This window comes from Barbatula barbatula, assembly GCF_947034865.1.
Source record: "Barbatula barbatula genome assembly, chromosome: 3".
Classification (NCBI taxonomy): Eukaryota; Metazoa; Chordata; class Actinopteri; order Cypriniformes; family Nemacheilidae; genus Barbatula; species Barbatula barbatula.
In genome coordinates this window covers 8,286,359-8,311,437 of record NC_136764.1, presented here as the reverse complement: position 1 = coordinate 8,311,437, position 25,079 = coordinate 8,286,359, and the positions used below count along the sequence as shown (strand labels likewise).

Sequence of the window (25,079 nt, the reverse complement as noted above, 5' to 3'; positions counted from 1 at the left end):
GAGGTAGGCAGAGGGGTAGTTGGGTTTGGGTGGGAGGGTTTTGTATGGACAGTAAAGACTTGTCAACTCTTCTGGTAACTACCCACCTTCTTCAGACTCCGTCAGATGAGCGGAAAAGTGAGTTATTCCAGTCCCGTTGCTATTTTTTCGGTCTGAATTATGCTTACATGATGTAACTGACCAAAACAAGCCAGTAGGGTGGACAGCTTTTAACATTTTTATAGTTAGCTGTATTTTTTGTTATATTTACTTAATCAAAGCAAGCCTACTGCAGTTTTTATTTATATTAATTGGAATGCACAATAAAAAACTTAAATATTTTTTCAATAATAAATGTAATACCTACAAATCCAACAGGCAAACCCTTCAATGAAAGTTATATTGTCTGACGCTCCACCCCTCTCCATATGCTCAATATAAGAATAAAAAGACTTACATTTTTTAACCATCCTTCACCCTTTTCCTTTTAAATGCTTGTCAAAATGTAAAAAAAACCACTTTGGTACGAGGTACTAAACAAAACTGATCCAGGACAAATGGTTTAATCTTCCATCATGCAAACACACACCAATAGGTGTCAGTATAGGTCTTGAACGCTGTCGTTTGAGCTAGTGAAATACAAGTATTTTTGCAGCTTTACATGATTTAATATTAGCTCAGGAGCCGTGTTAACCTCTTAACCATTGGCATTGATTTGACCTTTATACAATGTTGTATATTGTATGTACCTTGTCAGTACATTATGAAATAGTTAAATATGCTGCTATGGATGCAAGAATTACGATCAAAACAGTGTATAACAGCCCACACAATAGACTGTTGGTTTTATTTCTCATACCGCAATAAAAAAACTTATGACTCCACTGGTTCATCATTTCCATATATTATAATACAGATGCAGAATCAAATGTTTATTCTTTAAACAGCCTAGTATTTTACAAGAAATGAATAACTATCTGGAACTTTTCAACATGTCCTTAAAACAGGACACTGTCGAATACATGTCCTTGAGTCCTAACGTTGTCGTCAACATCCGCCGCCAACAAAACGGGAGAAAACAAGAAATGTACCAAACAAGTAGGGTGGGGCAATAAATAAAAAAGAAAGATGTTATAGGGAGAATTTTTTTTCCTCTGCTCTCCTTGCATATTCAATTAAAGAAACTTCACGTGGGAGACGGTCATGAATGTAAGCAGACGCACCATCTTGGTGGAAGAACACAGTTGATGTATTAAGAGACTGAGATAGTCAGCTCATCTCTCTTGTCCTGTGTTAGGGCTGTTGGGAGTTTTTCATGTCTTCTTGACCCTGGGGCAGAGCTGTTATTGCAACTGGATCCACCTGGTTAGGAGGAAGAAAAACTTGCTGCCCCGAATAAATTCAAAATCAAATTGAGGATTACATTAAAAAAGGGAACGTTTGGAGGGAGGGGATATAATGGCAGATGTTCAAAGGGAAAGTTTGATGATCAGTAGGCCTCAAAATTCCTCAGTTGTCTCGATCTCTCCCATGTTGAGTCTCTCAGACGAGGCATTGACAGAAAAACCTGCAGGAATATTTGAAAAACCATTAGAAGCGCATGCTTGCAAAAAATCCTTAAAAAAAAAAATACTAAAATAAATGCAACATTTTCTAGACAAATGAGCATCCAAAAAAATGTAATATGATTTAATCAAGCATGATTAACTTGAAAACAAATGCAGTTTGAACTACATGAGTCATTTCAAACTACTTTGCACCTTAACTTTAGAAATGACAGCACGGTCTGGTTATGAATAGGACCTTCCCCCCACTCACCTAAAAGGCTCGGATCTGCTCGCACCATTTTCTGCTTCTTTTTCTTCTTTCCGGATGTGACCGTCTCGAATCTCTGCTGCTGCTGTTGTTGATGAAGAACCTGCTGTGACACTTGGCTCACCCCCCACAAAGATTCCTGAGAGACAAACACGATGACTTTTGCGAGACTCGCAACATCCTAAGCGCTCAGTTCAAAAGTGCAAGAAATCGCACCTGCTGTTTCTGCTGTGTGCCTGGCTGAGGTTTCTGCTGTGTGCCTGGCTGAGGTTTCTGCTGGTTAGTGTTCTGTTTGGCACGGCGCTCCAGAAACTGCTTGGCGAAGTCCTTGGCCTGGGGTGTGTCACCCAGGTAGGCTCGCACATAGTCGTGGACCTCGTACGGGGAGTCCACTTCCTTCAGGAATGACGCAAAGGTGGGGACTGTGAAAAGAGAAGACCAATCATTTTTTGATTCAGGCCTAACTCGTGGGTCCTTCGCACAAAGACAGTACAAATTTTGGTTATAAAACAATTCAGTAACAAAAAATTATAATAAACAACTGTGTTCTCTACCTTGGACAAAGCATAAGTGAACATAGGAATGACCCATTTATGCATTAACATTACATTTATTCGCTTTCATCCATAGCAATTTACATTGCATGATACAAAAAAAATGTCCAAGTATGTGCAATCCCTGGGATTGAACCCATGGTCTTGGTGTTGCTAGTGCCATGCTCTTACCACTGAGCAACAGGAAAGCTACATAAATTCATTTAAATGCTTTCTCTGCTAAAATTCTGAAAGTCCTGATTTCTATGACTGAACTATATTTTGCAATTTAAACAAGAGTACAATTTTAATATTCTGAAAAACAATGAAATGTTCTTAAAAGACACAAGTTTACAAAACCTGAATGTAGAAAAAAATGAATAAATAGCGCAGAAAATAAGTGTCCATGACAATAACATTTTCAATTTCAATTGTTTACGTGCGCACGCTCATACATATATTAAAAACTTAATATTCTGTGAACACATTTTCATGCTCAATAGTCAATACCAATACCAATTTTTAAAAACATGCTCTGGGATCTTAAACATGTTATACCTTGTTTTTAATATATAAAAAGGACATTTCTTGATACGAGTGTTTTAAAGAAAATCATGTTCGACATCTTGAAACCAAGAGTTTATTAAAGCCACACATTTTAACAGCATGTGCACTTTGTGGAATCAAACCACTGATCTTGGACAGCCACCATGTTACAGTTACAACAACAGGAAGCTATAACTCAGGGGTCTTTTCTTCTGTGGTCTACTTATAATGTTAGAGCAAAACAGGCACAATACGTTTTAAACACACAATATGCATTGCTTTACTTAATCTCTTTAAACCAGGGGGGAAGTTTCCAGTTCTGAAATGTACAGCATGTAGCCATGTAAAAAAAGCGCCATTAGATCAACCGGAACCAGGAACACTTCCAATAACAACTGAGGTACTTGATGCATCAAAGAGTGCAGAACAGTACTCTACTTCCAGACAGTCTTGTCTCATTGTTCCAAGGTTACCACAGCGGGCAGGATGGAGCGCATGCCCAGACCTGATGGTAGAGCGGAGAATGGGAAGTGGCAACCTGACAAGAGCTGAGATGATAGAGCTGGATAAAGATGGACGCAGCGACTTGACACGTCTTCACTAAACAATTAAACTGCTATTAGTCTATTAATGATCATTTATAATTTACCTTAAAAATAAATGAACTTGGTAATATTTAGCCTTGTTGTAAAAGCACTGTCGAGCTTGTCCAGAGGCTGCAGCTTTTGCCAGAGGGGAACTGGAATCCCCTGGTTTGACCTGGGTTCTCCTTGGGTTGGTGTGTACATGTACCGTGCACATGTCTTCTGTTTTTTTCACCTTTTGTTATATTACATAAAACATACTGACTTTAAGCTAAATATTTAATGTACAGCTGCTTTGTAACAATGAAAAATGTAAAAGGTGCTATATAAATAAAGTTGACTTGACTTTTGTATTAACCAAAAGATCAGAGCTAGCTACAAAAGGAGTGAGAAACTCTTGCCTCGAAAAAAACGTAGCAAGAAAGTTGCAGAGGGAAGTGGTTTGTGGGAGGACTTATCTAAATAACGTTCAACAATTTTCATTGAACAAGCAACAGATATCAGCTTAGCCCAGTGACTCACCATCAAGGTTATTGGCAGTGTTGAGCGTGTGTAGAGCCTGTTCACACCACTGCATAAAGCCGTCCTGATTATTATTGGCTCCTTGGAACAGCTTCAGTAGCTTCTCCTCTTCTTCCACCTTTTTACTGGCTTTACCGCTGCTGCTATTACTGTGGCACATCGGCAGAGAGACAAAGACATTGTGACTAACAATATGGAAATGGCGGCAAAAGTTAGAGCATGTTTAATAAAATGCTTTTTTCATTTTTTTTCAGCCAAACATACAAATTCCTTTTTCCTGTTTGTGGTATATACACAATACTCTTGTATGGCACATTGTTGTCATAAAGTATGTGGTAGTGGTTTACCTGAGGTTAGTGTTGCCTTTGTTTTTCGGGGTGTGGCTCTTGCGGGTCGCCTGAGGTGGGGGGGTCTCCTTCACTGCCTCATCCCAGAAGCCAATATTCGAGTTCTGAGCATCCCCCCACACACTACTGCTGTCCATACTCCAGTTTGAGCCAATATTATTGACCGAACCCCACACCGATGAACTGAGGGTCTAGAGAGTTATACAGAGCTCATGAAATCGATCATACAGACATGGAATAAGAATCATTATGAATTGATTGAGAGCTTCATAAAAGAAACACGTACCTGACTCACGGCTCGGTTCTGCGGGCGGATCTGCTGGGTGACGGAAGAGTGCTGCTGCGGCTGCGGTGTCTGTTGTTGTTGTTGCTGCTGTTGCTGCACTTCATGCTGCTTCATCTGCTGCACCTCTTCTCTCTGAATCTCCAGCAGGGATTTGGTAGCAGGCGGCTTTTTGGCTACGTTCCCCCAGCCGGAGAGTTTCGTCTGAGGTTGCAGCTGCTGCAGGTTCCTTAGGAGTTCCTGCTGCTGTCGTCTTTGCTGCATGAGACAAAATAATCAATAAAATCAATGACGTGTGTCATAAATCAAGCCTGATAAATGAATCACGTGTCCATTTTCATATCTAACCTATGAAGTAAAAATGCCAAGACAATGAAGGACATAATATACAATTTAATTAAGAATCATGACTGTGTGAATGTGATAGGGGAAGTTGTCATTTTCACCTCCTCTTGTGCCTGTCGCTCTCTCTCCTCCTCCAGTTTCTGGATCTCAGCAAGCGACAGGGCGTTCTGAGACTGTGAAATGGTGCTTGCTGTGGTTGACTGTTGACCCCACTTTGAAGATGAAGGGAGCTAAGGAAGATACACAAGTCATACATAAATGGGTCACATGAACATGCCTTCAATGTCCCTTATTAGCATATTACAAACAACAAAAGTGAATGTCTTTAAATCTATATGGATTTTGTTTGGCGGTCGATGTTTAATCGCCCATTATCCACCACCATTATTATATTACACAAACATGTTAATCTGAAATGGACAAAGCTTGAAAGATCATACAGCTGCTATCATTTTCCTGAAGTCTTCACGCAGTCTTATCCTTAAATTTAGCCAACATTTAGATTTTATCATTGGAGTTAGGGATGCTCCGATCCGATATTCGTGTCGGGTATCGGCGTCGATACGTAATAAAATTCTAGATCGGGTATCGGTGCAATTTGTCACCGATACCCGATCTGACATAAAATTTGTGCTAGACGATGTAAAAGTTCATGGAGACACCGGCGCTTAAACTCTCTCGTGGGCGGCTGTGCATTGCGCAACGTGCGACATCATACGCTAGCAACGTGCCGGCATACGCTAGCAACATGCGACATCATACACTAGCAACGTGCGACATCATACGCTAGCAACGTGCTCTGTACGTAGTGCACGTGAACAAGTGAACATATAGCAGCGAACAGCATGGAGCGAGCCAAAATATCTGTCATTTGGAGTTATTTTACAACAGCTACGCCAATAAGTTCCACCGCTTTCATTGTTATGGATGGGCAACCGCTGTCCGTCGTTGCGAATAATGGCTTCAGACTCCTTATAAACCACCTGGAGCCGCAGTACGACACGCCGAAGCGTAAATATTTATCTGATATACTTAACTCTACCTTGAACTGTACCGAAAAGTCTGCAAACACGTATCCGAATAAAATTAAAGATGTCAATGCGGTGAGTTTTACAACAGATATCTTGAGCTGCGACGTGTCCACCGTGTCGCTTTTAAGTTTAACCGCACACTGGTTGGATGAGAATTTTGGGCCACAAAATGCCACGTTAAATGCAACAAACATGTGCAGTTTTACTAAGCTAGGGAAGCTAGCGTTTTATTCATCTGTTTCTGTGTTGGATGTTAAATTTTATTTTCTCTAAACTTTAGTTTAGTTAAGTGGACTTTGCTTTAGTGACTAAAGCATTAAAAAGATCTGATTCATGTTATTTTAAATATATCTAAAGCAGTAAAGCTATTACTTTTTTTGCTCAATTTCAGCTGCTTTATTGCGAATTTATTTTTAAATTATTTTTGCACTTTCTTAAAAATTATTAAGAGATTTTGTTTCCATTTATTTATACCCGTTTATCAAGCTAGTGAAGCTGTTGTTTTATTCAGCTGCTTAATTTGCACCTTAATTTTGAATGTCTTTTGTCCAAAGATAGTGAAAAGTTTTGTTTTATTTTTCATTTGTTTTGCACCGGTGCTGGTTTAATAAACTATTTACAAAATTTTTGAATCATTAGTTTGTTATTTTGTTTTACGGGGTCAGTAAATTTATGTTAAGTCGAGCCTGATGTCTTGTACTGCAATGCACATAGTTTATTAAGTAATTGTGCACTTTACATTTTTTACCTTAGTATCGGATCGGTACTCGGTATCGGCCAATACTGAATCTCAGGTATCGGAATCGGTATCGGAAGCAAAAAAGGTGGATCGGAGCATCCCTAATTGGAGTCAGATACAGTTTAATCCAGGATAATCTGAAATGAATCCTGATCCTTTGTTTTGTTTTAAATTTTTAGAGAAAAAAGACCAGAAACGATAACAGGACCGGGAAAGGACCAAAAGTCTGTACTCCAACTCGAATTCTGTGTCTGCAGTCCAGAACTAATCCATCTTCAAAACCCCACACTGAGCATGAAAAACCACTAGCAGCCACAACTCTAAGAAACTAAACTGCATGGTATGTTTGTCAAATTAAACACAGAGGGATGTTTCACCTTCATCTGTGCGAGCTGCTGCTGTTGCTGTAGCCTGCGCAGAGCTTCCTGCTGCTGCTGCTGCCGTTGCCTCTGCAGCTCCTGCTCTCGCCTTTTTTGCTCCTCCTGCTGCTGTTGCCGTGCCAACGCTGCAGCGGCGGCCGCTTCCTCCTCCTGCTGCTGCTTCTCTTCCTCACGCCGTCTCAAAGCTTCCAGTTCTTCCCGTCTCCTGCGCTCCTCTTCCTGCTTTGGGAACAAAACCAACAACAAATGACCCGGCCACTCCAGTCTGAAGTTCGCAAATTACGACCGGTAAAACGCTTTCAGTCAGACTCCACAGCGCCACATTCATTCTTAAAATCGTCCACACACTCCAGACATGTTTGCTGCATTAATAAAGCACGTATCTCTCTCGTCATGCTTTTTTTTTCACACGTCATGCTTTTTTTTGCCATTTTCGGTTCATTCCTACTATTGTCTTACAATGAGAGCTGTCAGTGTGTTATTTTGCACACACTCTCATTGTGGAGCATTTTAGTGGGACTTTAACATAATGGAGGGATTTTTCAGTCAGAATATAAACTAAAAGTCTAAAACTAAAAGTTTTAAACCAAAACTAAGTCTAAATTTGAAACTTAAAGTCCAAGTTGAAAATGAATTCGGTATATAGGATTGGGCATTTAATCATTTAGCCATTTAGGATTTGGGGATTTAGGATTGGGCATTTGAGGTGTGTATGCAAATTACGAGGCGTGGCCAAAATACTGGAGGATGGGTTTGAAATGGCTGGTGCGCAGAGGCACCTTATGGACAGCAGCTCCCAGTGCTAAGGAGCACACTGTAATGAAACCAAACAGAGCGAGTGAGTGGCTGGAGCGAGGATATGAGGCGCCGTATAGGGTTTAAATCAAACTGCGCTTATGAATACATATATGCATTGCTCACATATACATTTATAGTATTGGATGTTCAAGCAAACACATATGAAAAACATGTGCGCACTAATGTGAAATCCACACCAATACATATTATGTTAGTAATGCATGCATGTACACTTTTTCACGCATACATATAAACTCAATGCGTCAAACAAACCTAAACAACACTCGCACATACAAACAAACTCTGCACACACACATCTATAAAACACTCGCACATACATATATATTGCTTGTGCAAGTTGCAATGAAGATATATGAAGACAAAATACTGTCAATTGTTCTGGCAAATCTCTATGTATGTTTGTATGTATGTGCAAGTGTTTTATAGATGTGTTTTGAACGCATCAAGTTTATATGTGCGAGTGTTGAATAGGTGTGTTTGCACGCATCGAGTTTGTATGTCTGTGCGAGTGTTTTATAGATGTGTTTTGCACGCATCAAGTTTATATGTGCGAGTGTTGAATAGGTGTGTTTGCAAGCATCGAGTTTGTATGTCTGTGCGAGTGTTTTATAGATGTGTTTTGCACGCATCAAGTTTATATGTGCGAGTGTTGAATAGGTGTGTTTGCACGTATCGAGTTTGTATGTATGTGCGAGTGTTTTATAGATGTGTTTTGCATGCATCGAGTTTATATGTATGCGTGAAAAAGTGTACATGCATGCATTACTAACATAATATGTATTGGTGTGGATTTCACATTAGTGCGCACATGTTTTTCATATGTGTTTGCTTGAACATCCAATACTATAAATGTATATGTGAGCAATGCATATATGTATTCATAAGCGCAGTTTGATTTAAACCCTATACGGCGCCTCATATCCTCGCTCCAGCCACTCACTCGCTCTGTTTGGTTTCATTACAGTGTGCTCCTTAGCACTGGGAGCTGCTGTCCATAAGGTGCCTCTGCGCACCAGCCATTTCAATCCCATCCTCCAGTATTTGGGCCACGCCTCCTAATTTCCATACACTCCTCAAACCTCAAATGCCCAATCCTAAATCCCCAAATCCTCAATACTAAAAGATTAAATGCCCAATCCTACATACAAAATGCCCAATCCTATATACCGAATTCATTTTCAACTTGGACTGAGTTTCAAATTTAGACTTGTAGTTTTGGTTTAAAACTTTCAGTTTTAGACTTTTAGTTTATATTCCGACAGAAAAATCCCTCCATATAATATATCATGGAGGGATATATAAATGATTAGATATATGGTAGATAACCAGATTAATTTGGAAGCAAGGGTTTACAGATCACAATGCAAGTGGGAAAAGCCGGTCGTCATGATTGCAAATTACAATTCTGTTTAAGTAACGCAATGAATTTACATTCAACCAGTTTAATATGGAAAAGTCTCTGACACGTAGACCTTTCGTTTATGTTTTTTTGACCTGCAATGAACATGATGTGAGATCAGATAGCCATTTAGGCTAGTATGTTAGCATGGACTCACTAACTTGACCATTTTTAGCCAATGATACCTTGCTGAAGCACATGGTGACATGCAAGTTCTGTTTGAGCACATGAAAATTATATGTTGCCATAATGGGTTTAAGGAAAACTGTTTTCTTTGGGATTGAACCAGGTTACTGCACCCACAGTTGTTTTGGTTTAGAAAATGGAATAAAATAAATTACATTCCCCATCCTCTCAGGATCTCTGGAGTCAGTGTTACAAGTACCGCAGGCACATCGTTATACCATTTTTGTAGCATAAACACAGTGAAAACGATGAGCGCTTCGGATTTTACAATGCTTCTCTATGGTGCTGAAACCTAAAGATGTCCGAGTTCCAGTCCCCGTGCAACTGATACACAGCTGCCATTAGCTTATCTGTGTTTGAGGGGAGGGGCTTCACGATTGGTAGGGAGATAATGTCTATTAAAACCTCTCACAAACATAGAAATGTGCTTTTATGAATCAAAAACTGACTGAAGAAATATGTCTGTCCATATCAAAAGAATAAATGCATTAAGTGAATGAATCCAGAGGTAAGATATATACACACACACACACACAGACACAGGAAACAGTTCACACCTGTTTGCGCAGTAATTCTTCCCTTTTTTTCCTCTCTTCCTCTTCTCTCCTCCTTTCCTCCAGCCTGCGGAGCACCTCCTCCTGAGCTAATCTTTCCTCCTCCTCTTTCTGCCGCCGCACCGCCTCCTCCTGTTCACGTTGTCTCTGGAGAGCCTCCTCCTTCAGAACAAAAAAAACACACAAACTACATTAAAGCGCCCATGGAACAGTCTTTCTGTGCTCGATACATTCCCCCAGTGGGGCCGAAAATGTGTTTTAAAGCGAAAACTCCGGTTTTCAAAAGGGAAACATGTGGACAAGGTCTCAGCTACACATTTTCTGGCGGCATGTGATGTGATTCATTACATTAGAATTGCTTGCCACCAACGTGGAGCCTCTTTCTTCCCGGACACGAGTTGCCCGTTACATGTACATTCTTTGTGTTTCCCCGTTGACGAGGGAAAAACAGTGGTCATATTTCCAGTTTGCGAAAGCTACATTTGAACTTGTTGCTCTTGTCATCACCCTCTGACTCTAGGCATTGGTGTACTTTGTTCGACAACCTGCCCTACTCTGCCTCTGGTCAGTTATGTGCCCCACTCCCAACACACACAGCAGAGAAAACAACTTTGCAGGTCTTTTGGATGAGAGAGATCCTACTCGGATGAAAACTGCTTCAGTGCGCTCAATTATAGTAATGCTGTTTTTTATTGTCAGTAATGGTAACTGCGTTGTAACAGGGGAAACAATAATTTGTTTATTTTAAATGCCCATCCCTGCTGAGTAGCAAAAAACCAATCTACCTTTTTAAGTAACCAAGTTAAAGAAGGTATGACCAGTCTTGAAAAAAAAACAGTTTATGCGACCGGCCCCTGGCTTTAGATAATTCAAAATTTTACAAAGAGCACTTTTTAGCCAAAAGTCACATTCAAGACCTGAATATGTCTAAATCCTTATTCCTAATGTAAGTTGCAATTAGTTTTTTTTATGTCGAATTACACAGAGCAGTAAAACGTCCTAGTTCAATCCAATTCTTTAATTTAGTATACTTTCGATGTGTGACACTTATGGGTTTCTCTGCTCTGCTGACCTGCTTGCGGCGTGCCAGTTCTTCCTCATCCAATCGCTTCCGCTCCTCCTCCTGTCTGGCACGTCGTGCCTCCTCCAAACGCATCCTCTCCTCTTCTTCCCTTTTAGCTCGAAGCTCTGTTTCTCTTCTCTCCATCTCCAGCTTTGAATCAGACAAAAACGATTAACAACAAATTACTACTTTTACGGTCATATTCCTACGAAACTAAAGCAAAAAAAGGAGAAACACAACACACAAATACCACAATAAAAATTATTATCCGCATTTAGGTCAAAAGGTGACTCAAAATTAGGTCATGACTTAATTAATTTGACATGCTTAAACTCACATTTCTCAAACTGTTCTCACCTTCACAACTTTGGCTTTCTCCATTTGCTGCATCTGCTGTTCAAGTGAAGACACCTGCGTCACGGAGTCCAAAGGCAAGTCCCAAACACTACTCCCTTCCCAAGCTGAGACACACAGTCATTTACATCAGACTTAAGCCAAAGTTTAAAAAAATGCATAAATCTGTGAGAAATATAATGATAAGTACAGTGGAATAAAGGATGACTTTTTCTTGAATAATGGATAAAGAAACAGCTGATACAAAGCCATGAACTAAACTGATTTGACAAAGTTGGGGCAGTAACTAACACCTCAGATATCAAGAATAGATGAGCAACAATTGAATTTAGCGTCGTTCACAGACTAGATGTTTCGATTATAAGAACGTCTAGCAAGAATATAAGTAAACGTATAAAATGTGTAACTCTGGATGCCAGTTGTTTCAGTTCTGCCTAACTGGCATGTAGTTAGCTGAGTCAAGAAACTCGCAATTGGGTTACATAGCATGAGCAATGAGTCATATCTGACACTAAAGGAGTGATGTGTTACTGTAAGTGAAACGAGCACGCCAGACATGCAATGGAAAACTCCCATAAAACTAAAGCACTTTCTTCATTCAGAAGCACTTTGCGCTGTGGATTTCTACATGGACTATTTCCACAGTATAAAGAACCACAGTATAAAGAATTGTGCTGTAATACAGATTACAGCACAACTGAAAACATTCTGAAGTCTTAAGCTCCCCAAAATAAGAAATCTTTATACCTAAGCATGTTCCTGAACTTTCATTAATGAAGCACAACTGATACTCAACAGTTTTCTGTGTTTGTGCTCATTACGTACAGCTTGGAGCGGCTGGCGGCATGTTTTGAGAACAGGAGGCCTGAGTGGAAGGGTTCTGCATTTCCCAAACTGACCCTGAATCTGGAACCGACATGGAGCGTGTGACAGGAGGCAAGAGGCTCTGTTGTGGCTCCGGAGTTCTGCAAACAAAACCAGTTGTGTCAATGATATATTTTTGCGCACCCTGATGTGCTTTCTTCATCACACTTCTGTAATTTTGTGGTCTAATCGCGTTAGAATAACAGAAGTATGACCTGACCAGGGTTGTTAAAAAAATTTCATTTAACACGCGACGTGCCAACCTTATTTTTAGCGCCTGATGTAGAAGAAGGTTTAGTTGCTGCTGCTGCTGCGTGGGAGGGGGAGGGGCGGAGCTTAAAACTTTCTGCTGTGCCAATGCCTGAGCGTACTGTTGCCTACAGAACAACACAGACCGAGATCAAGTGATAAAAAGATACATCGTGTTAGTTGACCCTTGTTTCGATTCCAATATCTATCACCATCTACTAGAACTGTGAACGTTCAGGTTGTTGTCTTACCTGAGTAGGTATTGATATTGCAGCTGCTGCATCTGAAACATATTTAAAGCGTTAAGCTCCTGTTGTCGCTTCATCCTCTCTTGTTCAGCATCTCCCTACATGCAAACACACACACAAACAGTCTGTGATGCTGAAGGACATTGGGAAAATACTAGTTTGACGAAAAGAGAAAGTAAAGTTCGGTTACCAGCATGGGGGGCAGCGTCGGGCCCGGCGTGAAAGGAACTCGTCCCCACAACTTCATAATATCTCCCAGAGGCTGAAACATCTCGTCGCAGCCTCGCTTCACCTGCAAGGTCATGGTGAAATAACCCGCCTGAAACCACTCAGACATCTCTAGGTTTTTAAACGGACCTGTGGAAAGAAAAAGTGTCTGTTTGAGGGCCATGGTCACCTCTGTAATTCTCTGAGGGTCAAAGAGACAATGTTGCAAAAGTTACATGCACTTTGTGAAGTATTTAACAAAAGTGTTTGCTACGGCTTTACTTTTTAGTCTATATAGATTACAAATCAATGTTTCAATTCACGGCTGCCATGGCACATTTTCAAAACAACAGTTCAGCTTGATTCAGGATTTGCTCACCTTGGATCTCTCCTTGCGGATCCTTGTAAAACCATTTGAATGCAGCCTCATGGGTAGTGTGAAGAGCTGTGGGTTTTGGGACGATTTTAGAGGCCAATCGCTCATCGTCAACACCCCCGTCCTGCAAGTACGCCACCATTTTCTCTGCTTCCTGTTTCAGAAAGATAGGATGCACATTCTCACCTCTCTACAATGAGGCAAGATAAAACGCTTAATAAAAAGACCATTTTTATGTCTCTTAAAAGAACAGTTCACCCAAAATAAATGTAAATGTCATCATTAACTCACCATCGAGTTGTTTCAAATCTGTATAAATGTATATGTTCTGGTGAAAACAGAGAAAGATATTTGATAGAATGCTTGTAACCAAACAGTAGTTCTTGGCCACCATTGACTACCATAGGAGGAACAATTACAATGGTAAGTCAAAAGTGCCCCAGAACGGATTGCTTTCTTAGAGTGCTTACACAACTGAATTATTTAGTGTTGTTGAATGGCACTAGTTTTTCTTCTTGGTGCGGTTCCTTAGGGCAGGTGTGAATGCAGCGATCACACTCCAGCGCGCACCAAATAAGCGTACCGAGACCTCCTGGTATGCTATCAAACCAACCCTGGTGCGGTTTGTTTATGGTGATCCGACCCAAATGCAAAAAGTACTGCACTTTCAAACCACACAAGAACTGTGCGATATTTTCATGATTTAGCTGACAACTCAGGGAAAGGGGTTTAATAAATCTGTGGAACAGTGCCGGGTTAAGGTAACGAAACTCCCTCAGCAGTGCATCCAAGTGCTGGATGTACAAGTTCATGTTCAAAATATCTGTTTTTGTGTTCAACAGAACAAACTTTCCTACTATGGTAGTCAATCAGGACCAAGAACTGTTTGGTTACAATCATTCTTACAAATATATCTCTCTGTGTTCATCAGAACAAAGACATTTAAACAGATTTGAAACAACTCAAGATAGAATTTTTGGGTGAACAAGTCCTTTAAATGCTATTATTTTTATCGTCCATAATCTAGAGTGCGGTAAACATGTTTGCCATTATAACCATTTATGACAACCGAATGTATGATGCATCTCTAAAACAGCTTTACATTACTTCACCCCCACACCTGCTCAAAATGCTTCAGTCCCTCATCCTCATCCATGTCAGAGGGTAGGCCAGCGGGCCGACTGATCGGACCCATGACGCCTGTTGATAGAGGAAGTAATGGCGTCACTGCCACTGGCACCTTCAGAGGTTTAACCATCTGGGTTTGAGTGGACACTGGCTGGGCAGGAAGAACTGAAGATGGGACTGGAAGATCTAGACAAAAGAATAGCATTTAGCATTCCGAAACAAAACCCACTAGTATAAAATCTGGAGTTATTCACGTGGGCTTTACCTGGGAGTGTGGTAATGTGTGGTATGGAAATGGATTCCTTGATGCTGTTGAGTAGGGCGGTGTGTGGTGGTGCTTTACATGATTCTGGTACAGTTGGTCTCTCCAGCAGTCTGTCAGTGTTTTTAGCTGGTTCCGGGTGCACAGTAGGAAGGGGTGCTGGGGTTGCAGGGTCAGGTGGTGTTAGCGCAGTTGGCAACGCTACAGGAACTGGTGACAGCTCCTCTGATTTACTGAAACCTGTCAACAAAATAAATATTTTAGTAAAAACGCAATGCGATATTTCAATGTATTGTGTAGCCCTAACATTCAATCGGCTTTGTAACAGAGCTGTTATGAATAATTTCAATAACTTAACAGATTGAACAGATAATGCTCTCCACAATACCACCTGTGGTTTACAAGACTGTCTCATTTCCTGCTCACCATCACTTCTTTCCCCCTCATGTCTCGTGTCCATGTCAGAATCTTTGGTTTGTTCGGATTCGCTTTCATCTCTTTCTGCATATTCTTCGCTCTCCTCCAGCGGCCGGAAGTCCAGCTCCGCCTCTTCCATTATTGGCTCCTCAGGAGCTTTCTAATGGGGCAAATAAAAAAATCCATTAACAAACCAACTACATGACACTGACAAAGATCATTTGACAATTACAGCTTGACAGCCACAACCTCAATTACTAAACAAGTACAGATTGAATCTTATACAGATAATGAGAATATGGATGGTAAAGTTGAATAACTTACTTCAAATGTTCTCACCTTAAGTGAGAGGAAGGCCCCTGAGGAGTCAAACGTCCCCGTCTCCTCCTCAGCGTCTTCCAGACACCATTCTGGCAAACTGTCTCTCTCCTCCTCTACGCTACCACTACCCGACCGAGGTCTGCGGTAACCGCTGCGCTCCTCCTCCCTGGAGTCGAACGGGAAGCGTCGTCGTTGGTCCGGGTGTTCCCGCCACCCTGCGGACCGCGGCCCATCTATAAATGAAGGATAACGTTAGTAAAGGGGAAAATGGCAGATTTTATCTATTTTTAAACGCCCCCAGAAAAACATTATTACGTGTTGGATGCCGATTTTAATCTTATGTCCTTTTACATTTGAATGACTGCTACTTCTGAAGAACTGTGACGCTGCTTTTTAGCATACAATGAAAGTAAATAGATACATAGGCTATCCGTCAGTAACGTTCTGCTTTGCATCTTCTTTTGTTTTACACAAAAAAGGGTACAACATGTGTGCGAGTAAGCTACAACACTTCCCATATTTAGTTGAACTTTTGATAGACAGCACAGTTCATTTTCAAAGAAAGAAAAAACACATTTGCATAAACAGGGATGTGGTTTCTGCAATAGTCCCACACACCTTAATTTTAAACAGCTAGCTAAAAATGAAAAATCTGTCATCATTCACTCTTACTCGCCTTTCTTATGCAGAACACCAAAGATATTTTGAAGAACTTTATTCACTGGCACCCAATCACTTGCATTGGTTTTGTGTCCGTACAATAGAAGTGCATGAGTGCCAGCGCTGTTAGGTTACCAATTTTCTTCAAAATATTTTTGTGTTCTGTGAAAAGAAAGTCATTCAGGTGAGTAAATGATGACAGAACTGTCATATTTGGGGGAACTATCCCATTAAAAACTACTTCAAAAAGCAAAGGAAACTCAATACAATCTGCAGTCATTTTTCATTTGTTTTTCTAGAAATCATTCCATAGATAAGTTTCAAAGATGTGTTTGTGCTATTATTGAGGGTGTTTTCATTAATGTCAGTACTCTTCGTTCTAAATGTTACCACATAAAATTACTCCAGTAACTCTGGTTCAAACTGAAATAAAACAGAAAAATAACACAAAGGAACTTCTAATGAAAAAAATTTATTCTGTTGAGATTATGTTTTGAAATTCAAGTTTTGTTACAGTTTTTTTTGTACAAGGACATCAAACAACCTTATGCGTTAACCCTTTCAGTATAAAGGCATGTGGCGTACCTGGACTCGGGGGACACCACCTCTCGTTCTCCCGACGAGACCCTGCGAGCCTCCAGCCCGAGTCATCGTCCTCTCCGTTCTGCTCGTCTCGAGACATACGCCAGTTGTCACGTATAAATTCATGTTTTCGAGTGTTCCCTGTAACATCCTCATAGTTGGCCCGTACTTAAAAGACAGCAACAGTATATTTTAAGTATCTGTGATCAGCTCACAGCTCAGGAAAAATGCGTAGCATCATTTCCAACATCTTTTAGCAGAAAATGACTTACTGTGATTGACTGGAAAATGGGCAGGTGCTCCATCTAAAGAGAACCAGTGGTCTCAGTATTAACATGCAAGCCAATGCAATAAGTCAACTAACTATTCAGACAAGTTGTTAAACCTCAGCATACTAACCTGGATCTTTTCGACCTGGCTTTTCGAACCTCCTGTCTCCTCTGGACATACAAAACAGAGCAAAGAAACAATGTTGTCACGTAACCTGGTCAAACATGCAAAAACCAGATATTACATTGTTCTCCCCCAAATAGTCAACAGATCAAATGATACCTTGAGTCAGGGCTGTACAGTGCGACATATACCAAAATATTATCTGCGCTTACAATACACGTGTGTAATTCAATTTGTCAGGTTAATTAGACAGAGCTGTACGTTTGTGTGAAGGCCGTTGTCGCTTGTTTGTGTCTGACAATAATCAACGGTGTAGTAAATTGATTTGCCCTTTAAACTGTAAAAAAAAACTGTAGTAAACATTGTAGTATACTGTAATATGGCTAAAAAACACTATAGTGTCTAAAGTGTTTGCTTTTTGGACAAATACACCACTGTTGTATAGTAAAAATGAAAAGCACAGAACTCACTAAAATCACATGGCCCTAATTTATTCATGTGATTAACTGCACTTGCATATTCCTTTAATGACAACAGACCTTTTATACTTGTGCTACAACCGTTTGGCCTGTGCTACAAAACTTTAAACCTCTGTAGCACCATTGCTACGTGCAAAAAAGGTTAACGTACAGCTGAATGGATGTTAACACTTCACGTTAAGCACTAGGAATCCCAGCAGAAGCGTCACACTGTGTTACATTTTACAAACCTCTCCTCCCAACTCTGAGAGCGGTGCATCTCTCGTCCTCCACGGCCAAAACCTCCCTCCACATCATCAAAGCTTCTTTGGTAAAAGCCTCCATCGCCTCTGCCCCTCCCTGCGAATCACACACGACAACCACTCAAGAACACGCAGAGGCCTGCAGACATCCTTTATACATCGACTTAAAACCATGAAAGAAATTCATTGCGTAAACATCTGAAACAACAACGTAGGAGGGGAAACGTTTCCTCAAAAGGCCAACTGTTACACAAGCAGTCTCAAGTCTGCACTTTACTCTGCTTAAAAAGAAAGTGCAGCACTTCCGCTGCAATAAATTCATTGAGCTTGCTATACTTGCTTTAAACTGAAAAAAAGCTCACCTCGTCCCCGTGAGGAACTCCGTCCTCTTGGTGCCCCTGCAACCGTGCCCCCTCCCCTGCCTGTCAGACGGAGAACTGCTGTGCTGTTTACAGACATGGAGAAATTTCTCTGTGGAGACAGACACACATGTACGGCACCATGAGAACGGTCCATGCACAGGTTGCGTGACAGCGAGGCTGAGTGTGGGTGTGCATTCCCTAACTGTTTCGACCACAGCTTGTGCCATAATGAAATCGCATCACATTATCAGCAAAATTCAAAGGCCACTGGATGAATGTGGCCGACACCGCTTTCGTGCCAAAGAAGGAACAACATATCTTATTATTTTCATCTTGTTGGTTACGTGGTTGCAATTGCTCTGTGAATGCATACACCATATTTGAGCTCCATTAAACAGGGTACAAAGGCGCTTAAAGGCACGGAATTTAATTTACAGTTGCCACTAGCGTTGTATTATAGATTTGCAATATCTACGAATATCTCTGTCCGAACACAACGGTGGCCAACGTGTCTTCTCATGTTAACGCAGGGAAGAGATCATGCGGCGTTAGAAAGACTGTAGAAAGAGCGTTGTCTTATTTATTACCTAAAATAAAAGGTCTGTGGATTTTAAGGATAAAAAAGGATTAAAAAAAGGATAAAGGTCAGGTGGAGCTAGGACCTGCGTTATTATAAAGACTTCCAAGAAGTGACGCGTTAGGACCTGCGGTGCTTAGGCTTTTAGTTGAGATACTCATAGATATCTATGGAGATACTTTCCAGCAGAGAGACGTTGGAGAGAAAGTACGACTAAAAATCACCCCGAGGAGGTTGCTTTGATTCGTATCAGAGTAACATTGGTTTTCTGTTTGTTAGCACCAAGATGTGATGTTGTTGTAATATTAGCTCTGTGACGGAGCAGTTGAGCATCATTTTTTATCTGGAAAAGCGCTATAATATTGAACGCGTCCAGATACTGGAGAGAGAGCGTGTTGGCGCTAAAACTGGAGAGAGAGTGAGGGGATTGGGGCTGGTTTGTCCGTTTAGGGCTGCTGTACAAAACATGGCGGCGAATTTAATGTATGTAGGTCCACTCTGTATGTAGATATAAATAGCTCATTCTAAGGTATTACAAACATAACGGTTCATTACGTAAGGTCTTTATACACCTCTTAAGCAGTTTTGTATATCAAATTGAATTTTTGTCAATAGATTATGTAAAAAACCCTGTATTGGAATAAGGAATAGTTCACCTTTAAAGTGAAAATTATGTCATTTCAAACCTGTATGACTTTCTTTCCCAACAGAAAAACGTCAGCCCCCATTAACTTTAATATTAACTATAGCATTAACTACTATAGAAGTCAATGGGGACCAACATTCCTCAAAATATCTTCTTATGTGTTTGCAGAAGAAAGAAAATCACAACAACAGGGTGAGCAATTGTTGTGAACTATTCCTTTAAGAAATAAAAGTGACTTGAACTGACTTTTGAGTAACCTTTCTGAATTCTCACCTGTTCCTCCTCTGTAAATGGGACTAATGCCAACGGCAACAGGGGTTCCTCTTGTAAAATAGGTAGAAATTCCTTATCGTGAAGATCTTCCGGAACCTACGCCAGAAATCAAAATGTAAAAACTTTGTCATTTGGGGACACATGGCTGCCATGTAGACTAGGCACGCTCCTGATCAGAATCTGAAAAAGCAGAAAACGTCCTCACCATGTTATCCTTTACATAAAGTGCTAGCATCTCTTCTCTCCCGTAGCGATAGTCTGCGAGTTTATACTTTGGCAATGCAGGAGAAAGTGGAGGGGAGACCACACTGCTGCTAACCCCGCCACCAGACAAGGCGCGAAGCCTGGAAACAGAGATAAGAAAAACAAGTGTTCATCATCACTCGACAACTTAACAGACACTTTCAAATGAGGCCTTTGACAAAGTTTCACAACTTAAACAACTATAACCCCTGTATGTGAGTGGGATGTGACTGTGTTTATTAATGAACTTGTCCATGCCCATAAACAAAGGTTTGTTATTTGAGCACTTGTGTTTCTGTAGATTAACCGGTAGAACATGGCGCAAGCAACGACAATGTCACGGGTTAAATTCCCAAGGAATAAACATGCTGACAAAACACATAGCTGGAACGTTCCACTGGATAAAAGCACAGCTTTAAATGTATGTAAATGCAGGCAAATATAAAAATTATAAAATTAAAGCAGATTGTTTACAATACTTTTATCTATACAGTCAAGAGAGAGAGTAAATGACAATCAAACATCGCAATAACAACAGAAAGTAGAGCTTTGGTTTATGCCTTCAGGAGCCACTTTAATCCAAAGCAACATGTCCCTGGGAATTGAACACATGACCTGGGTATTGCTACTGTCATACACTACTAGTTGAGATGTGAAAACCTTGTATGCTGAATTAGATTGTGTTCACAACATTTACAATTTATAGCATTACTAAGCTGCATCAGCTTCCACAATAAAACTTACCATTCTGGTCCAAAGTTGAGTGTCTGGGTTTCTGCCATTTTCCTTGAAAGTCTGAAAATAATAATGATCCAATTAATATTTAACTAGCTAGCACTAACATTATATGCAAGCTACAATAACAAGTACAATACAGATTTTTTTTAAATGGGTAATTTTCAATAGATATAAGAGAGTTTTCTGTCTGCACGTGAGAAAGTGATGCGAGTGTGAGACTAAAAATAATAGATCCCAGTGAATTCTTTCATAATGCGCACAATCAATTACAGCACGAGAAAGCAATGTTTTTTCTCATCCACTGTGTCGAGTGCGTATATTTCCTTGGTTAAAGTCCCAGTGAAATTAAAAATGACAATTCCTATTTTTCATGAAATATAGCAAATAGCTTATCAATGTGGGTCATTTTCTTTTTTAAATGAATGTACCCTGATAATCTTCAGTTCAAATCAGAAAAAGGACATCCGCCTTGACATGACAATCCATCTAAAACGACGTAAATTAGACGACTTGGCCAGAGCATCCGTTAACTCCTCCCCGTTAACTGTCAGTCTGCTGCCAGTTTCGTTTCAAAATCAATACAACATCTGTTTGCATTCAATAAATTTGCAGTGAAAAACAAGCCACACCCACTAATTTGAAATTCCCTTTCACTTGGAAATGTTTAGGAATATGGAAGAAATGACTATCGCAACTTCCAGTTCACAGGGACTTTAAACAGTGAAATGTGCATGATCGAAATTGCGACTATTTTAATCGCATGTGTTCCCTATGTTTAACCTGTGCGACCTCAAAATATATTTAAGCTCCTTTTTACATTACTGTAGAAGCCACCCTAATAACTGCACAAAGTATGTGTCTGCTGTGAGCAACAGTGCCAGGCCATTCATTAATAATATAATTCATTAAAAAATAAGTTTAATTTCAAGGTTGATTTTATAACGCCTACATTTCTATTCTAAGGGCAATAAGAGACCATTTTTACATCATTGAGGATTTCTTTGAAAAACATCTAAAACTCTCATCTTATTCTCGTGAATGTCGTCTCGTGGGATGGGCGACTAGTCACACCCCTAACATCTAGATATAACTTGATATTATGCTTACTGTAAACACAACAGTCATAACCAGTCAGACCATTTTCTAGTTAAATAACAGGCATGAAAACATTCTGACATTTTCTCAACTCATTTTTATTTGTATAATGATGAAACGTGTTAGCTTCCTTGGGTTTCTCTCCCGAGTGCGTCACGGTCACTTCTTTGACTGAAACAAAAGCGCAAAGTCATTGTCCATCAGCGCCACCTTGCCTACAGGAGCCAAATAGCTATTGGCGATCACTACCATTGCCCTATATATATGGAGAAAGCGAAAGAACCAGGAGATTTTCCTGAATGACTCTGCAAAATGCTATTGCATTTTTTAACACAGAAAGGCCGACCTACCATAGTTATATTTAATAATCAAATAAAACAAAACACTGCACTGAACATTCAACACGGCGTGACGTGTTCACAATTTTTTTCTTCACATTCTCTTAAAAAACACAGGGAATGCAACGAAATGACTTTAGCAAACATAAATTTAACAAACAACTTGAAAATTTGTATTTAGCTCGCTAATTTGATCTTATCTGTTATATTACATAATGAATGTGCTTTTATCCAAAGCAAAATTTGGTATATGCCCGATAAAGATCATGACACCGAAACTTTGTAATATGAAATAAATATTCATATACTTCATATTTTTGCAGGCACTGATAGTGTGCAAGTTTTTTTCTTTCTCTGTTCACGTTTGGACCAGTTGGTCTTTTTCCTACGCACCCATCTATTAACTACTGGTGTGCGATGATGATTGTTAAGCGTGAATTAAGAGTGATCCATCATAGGGAGGCAATAATATGAGAATCTCCATCTATTCTCGCTCATTTTTACCCAGAGAACAACAAATTTGGATTGGAGAATGCAACAGACAGGTTTATTAATACGTATCCCTGAAAATAAAGGCTTTTTAAATAGCCAAATATCTATGTGAGTGCCTGGATATAGAACTATTCTTCATTCATTGCAAAAAAATATTTGTTTTATTTTAATTCACCCTCAGTGTTGTTTTTAGAGTACCAAATGCGTTCTTGGAACACATGCAAACAAATACAAATATTTAAAGGCCAAGCGTTGGGTCAGCCTTTGTTCCAAACGCCTTCCTGATCAGATCATCAAAACGTGTGTATGTGCCCCTTATTCAATCACACATCTGTGCATTACAATGTGTAAAACTACCCACCCCGTTTTCATAAATCTTGACATATACAGCAATACATTTTTCCAGGATATCCCCCCTTCCATTCTGCACCTAGTGCCCCCCCTTACTGTGACCAGAGCTATTTTAAGAACTCTCCCCATTTGGAAGGGCATTCTCAGATATCTATACAACCAAAGGCTTCCCTTGTACAGTATAGCCCAAAGTAATCTCCAATCTCTCTGAACTTGAATGGATCGAACTGAAATAAGAGTACAGAATGCAGTGTAAATAACATGCCACGGGCCTCTTTGCATGATGAGCCTCAAATTATTGTCTGAAAAAGTGTCCAAATTTCCTTTATTTACTTTGTAAATGTAAGGATCATTTGCCAATGTACCCAAACACATCCATACTGCACAATTGTGAGAGCGAATATGCAAAACAAGCAGGAGTGACTTACCGCATCTGGGATTTAAACCACGTGTACGACTCCATACGCTTTTATCAACAGAAGGCCTGTAAAATGCCAACCTAGCGTATTCTGTTTACAAGAATTCGATGATGGTTATATACTATTCGCTTATTCAAGTATTTTAATCATTCAAGTAAGGCGACTACCGACTAAAGCAGACTATTTCTCGGTTACATCAGCCGCTGTTAATTTCCATCAAGTCCCCAAACAAACGCGCAGTTCGTGTGTTTGTTTTTACACCCGTCACGGAAAGCTTTTAAGCCAAACACAAGTTCCCAACGAAAGTCTGGATTTCAACTGGTTTCATTTTTAACGAAAAGAATGTTGCAAAGCATGCAAGAGTTAAAAAAAGTCAATTGACAGGATTCAGAAAAATCATTCGGATCAAGGTAGAAAGGTCGGTCCAGAAAACCTAAGTAGTGCACTCAACGTGATTTGGCACAAGTGTGTAAGTGACCGACCAACTCCCAGTTTACAAAAGAGTGAAATAAAAAAACTCAACAAAAACAAAAGGTGAATGTCAGTTCAAGGAAGCAAATAAAGAATCGCTTCCCTGCCGACTCATGCCTTTAAAAACGATTCAAGCACTGCGGTACACAACTCGCATCCCAACTTGTAACTCCACTTTAAACGTAACGTGACTGCAAACATTGCGGTTTAACTGATCCAAATATTCAGCGATACGTAACGACACGAACAGGTGAAATATGATACACGTGATATAGGCTGCGGCTAACGTTGAACGTTTCACTTTCAGACTTCCAACACCTGACAACTTTATTTTAATAAACCCCACGCGGCGTGAACTAATGTCTGAATACATGTCAAGAGGAGCGTTTACGGACAGCGTGTGGCCGATCGAAGGAAAGTGAATTAGTGAGAGTTGACACGAGTTTTAATCCGCGCGGCCTGTCCTCACAAACTCAGACCGCACCGCGCTTTTCTAAAGCTGTCTGCGGGCTCTTGATTCAACACTGAACGGCAGGGCGGTCACGTCGAGCCCGGTGCTTCGCGACCTAACACCCATGCGCGCTACGACAGCGTCGGTCTGCTACGTTGGGGCGGGTCTGTGTCACTGCATATTATCGTAGGAATATTTACGCTTTATTTTAGAACCAAACCATGTGTACCGGTGCCGCTGTCTTACCTCTACTTTTACTGACAGCGCTGAGTTTGTGAGCGAGTGGCGTCTCTCGTTTCGTATCCACAAGATGGCTGAAACTGGGTCACGTGACAAAACGTATGCTGAAAAATGCCCGGATGCGAGCGAGCGAGCGCGCTGACAACAGCAGTTCTCGAGCACGCGCTTGTATCCAAAGACTTGCAAAGTGATTGTGAGACAATAATTTCTACACAAAGTAAAAGTGTGTATATCGTTGTCCCCGTAAGATATGTTTAAAGACAACGTATGCATGTTTTTTATTATAAATCACGACTATTACAATATCCTTTGACTTCATGTGTGAGCTTTTCTTTTTAGGCAGTCTGTTTTTTCATTATTTTCTGACGAGTTTTGTTATAAAATAGTAAATGGGCTATTTTGCTGAAAGAACAAACACAAAAGACTGAAGTTTCTTTAGATACCACAATATTTACAGAGAAATTAAGTTGGCATCC

The 25,079-nt window shown here is 40.3% G+C and overlaps 1 protein-coding gene across 7 annotated transcripts; it reads right to left on the bottom strand.

Moving 5' to 3' along the window:
- Positions 1-789: 789 nt before the first annotated feature.
- Positions 790-24,726, bottom strand: gigyf2 (GRB10 interacting GYF protein 2). Of its 7 annotated transcripts, none has more exons than XM_079452803.1 (29): positions 24,610-24,726; positions 20,753-20,803; positions 19,971-20,109; positions 19,766-19,861; positions 18,270-18,378; positions 17,896-18,004; positions 17,193-17,233; positions 17,066-17,098; positions 16,797-16,961; positions 15,555-15,784; positions 15,240-15,390; positions 14,817-15,053; positions 14,544-14,737; positions 13,427-13,577; positions 13,031-13,197; positions 12,844-12,938; positions 12,607-12,720; positions 12,305-12,444; positions 11,483-11,586; positions 11,135-11,275; positions 10,066-10,224; positions 7,102-7,326; positions 5,056-5,184; positions 4,613-4,867; positions 4,327-4,517; positions 3,980-4,128; positions 2,011-2,216; positions 1,798-1,933; positions 791-1,546 (listed from the first exon to the last, which is right to left on the bottom strand). In XM_079452803.1, exons 2-29 carry the CDS (start codon positions 20,788-20,790, stop codon positions 1,479-1,481), a joined length of 3,972 nt encoding a protein of 1,323 aa, XP_079308929.1. In that variant the 5' UTR covers positions 20,791-20,803; positions 24,610-24,726; the 3' UTR covers positions 791-1,478. The 7 variants fall into 7 exon arrangements, with proteins under 7 accessions (XP_079308931.1, XP_079308929.1, XP_079308926.1 ...); XM_079452800.1 differs by having other exon boundaries at positions 13,427-13,613; positions 24,610-24,721; XM_079452804.1 differs by having other exon boundaries at positions 15,570-15,784; positions 24,610-24,694.
- Between the last annotated feature and the right edge of the window lie 353 nt (positions 24,727-25,079).

Excerpts from the sequence above, each read along its gene's own strand:
- gigyf2 (XM_079452800.1), bottom strand. The coding sequence starts at position 20,790 with ATGGCAGAAACCCAGACACTCAACTTTGGACCAGAATG. Across the intron at positions 15,054-15,239 it reads TGAGGGGGAAAGAAGTGATG|GTTTCAGTAAATCAGAGGAG; the intron begins GTGAGCAGGAAA and ends TTTTGTTGACAG. Across the intron at positions 4,868-5,055 it reads AGCGACAGGCACAAGAGGAG|CAAAGACGACAGCAGCAGGA; the intron begins GTGAAAATGACA and ends TGTCTCATGCAG.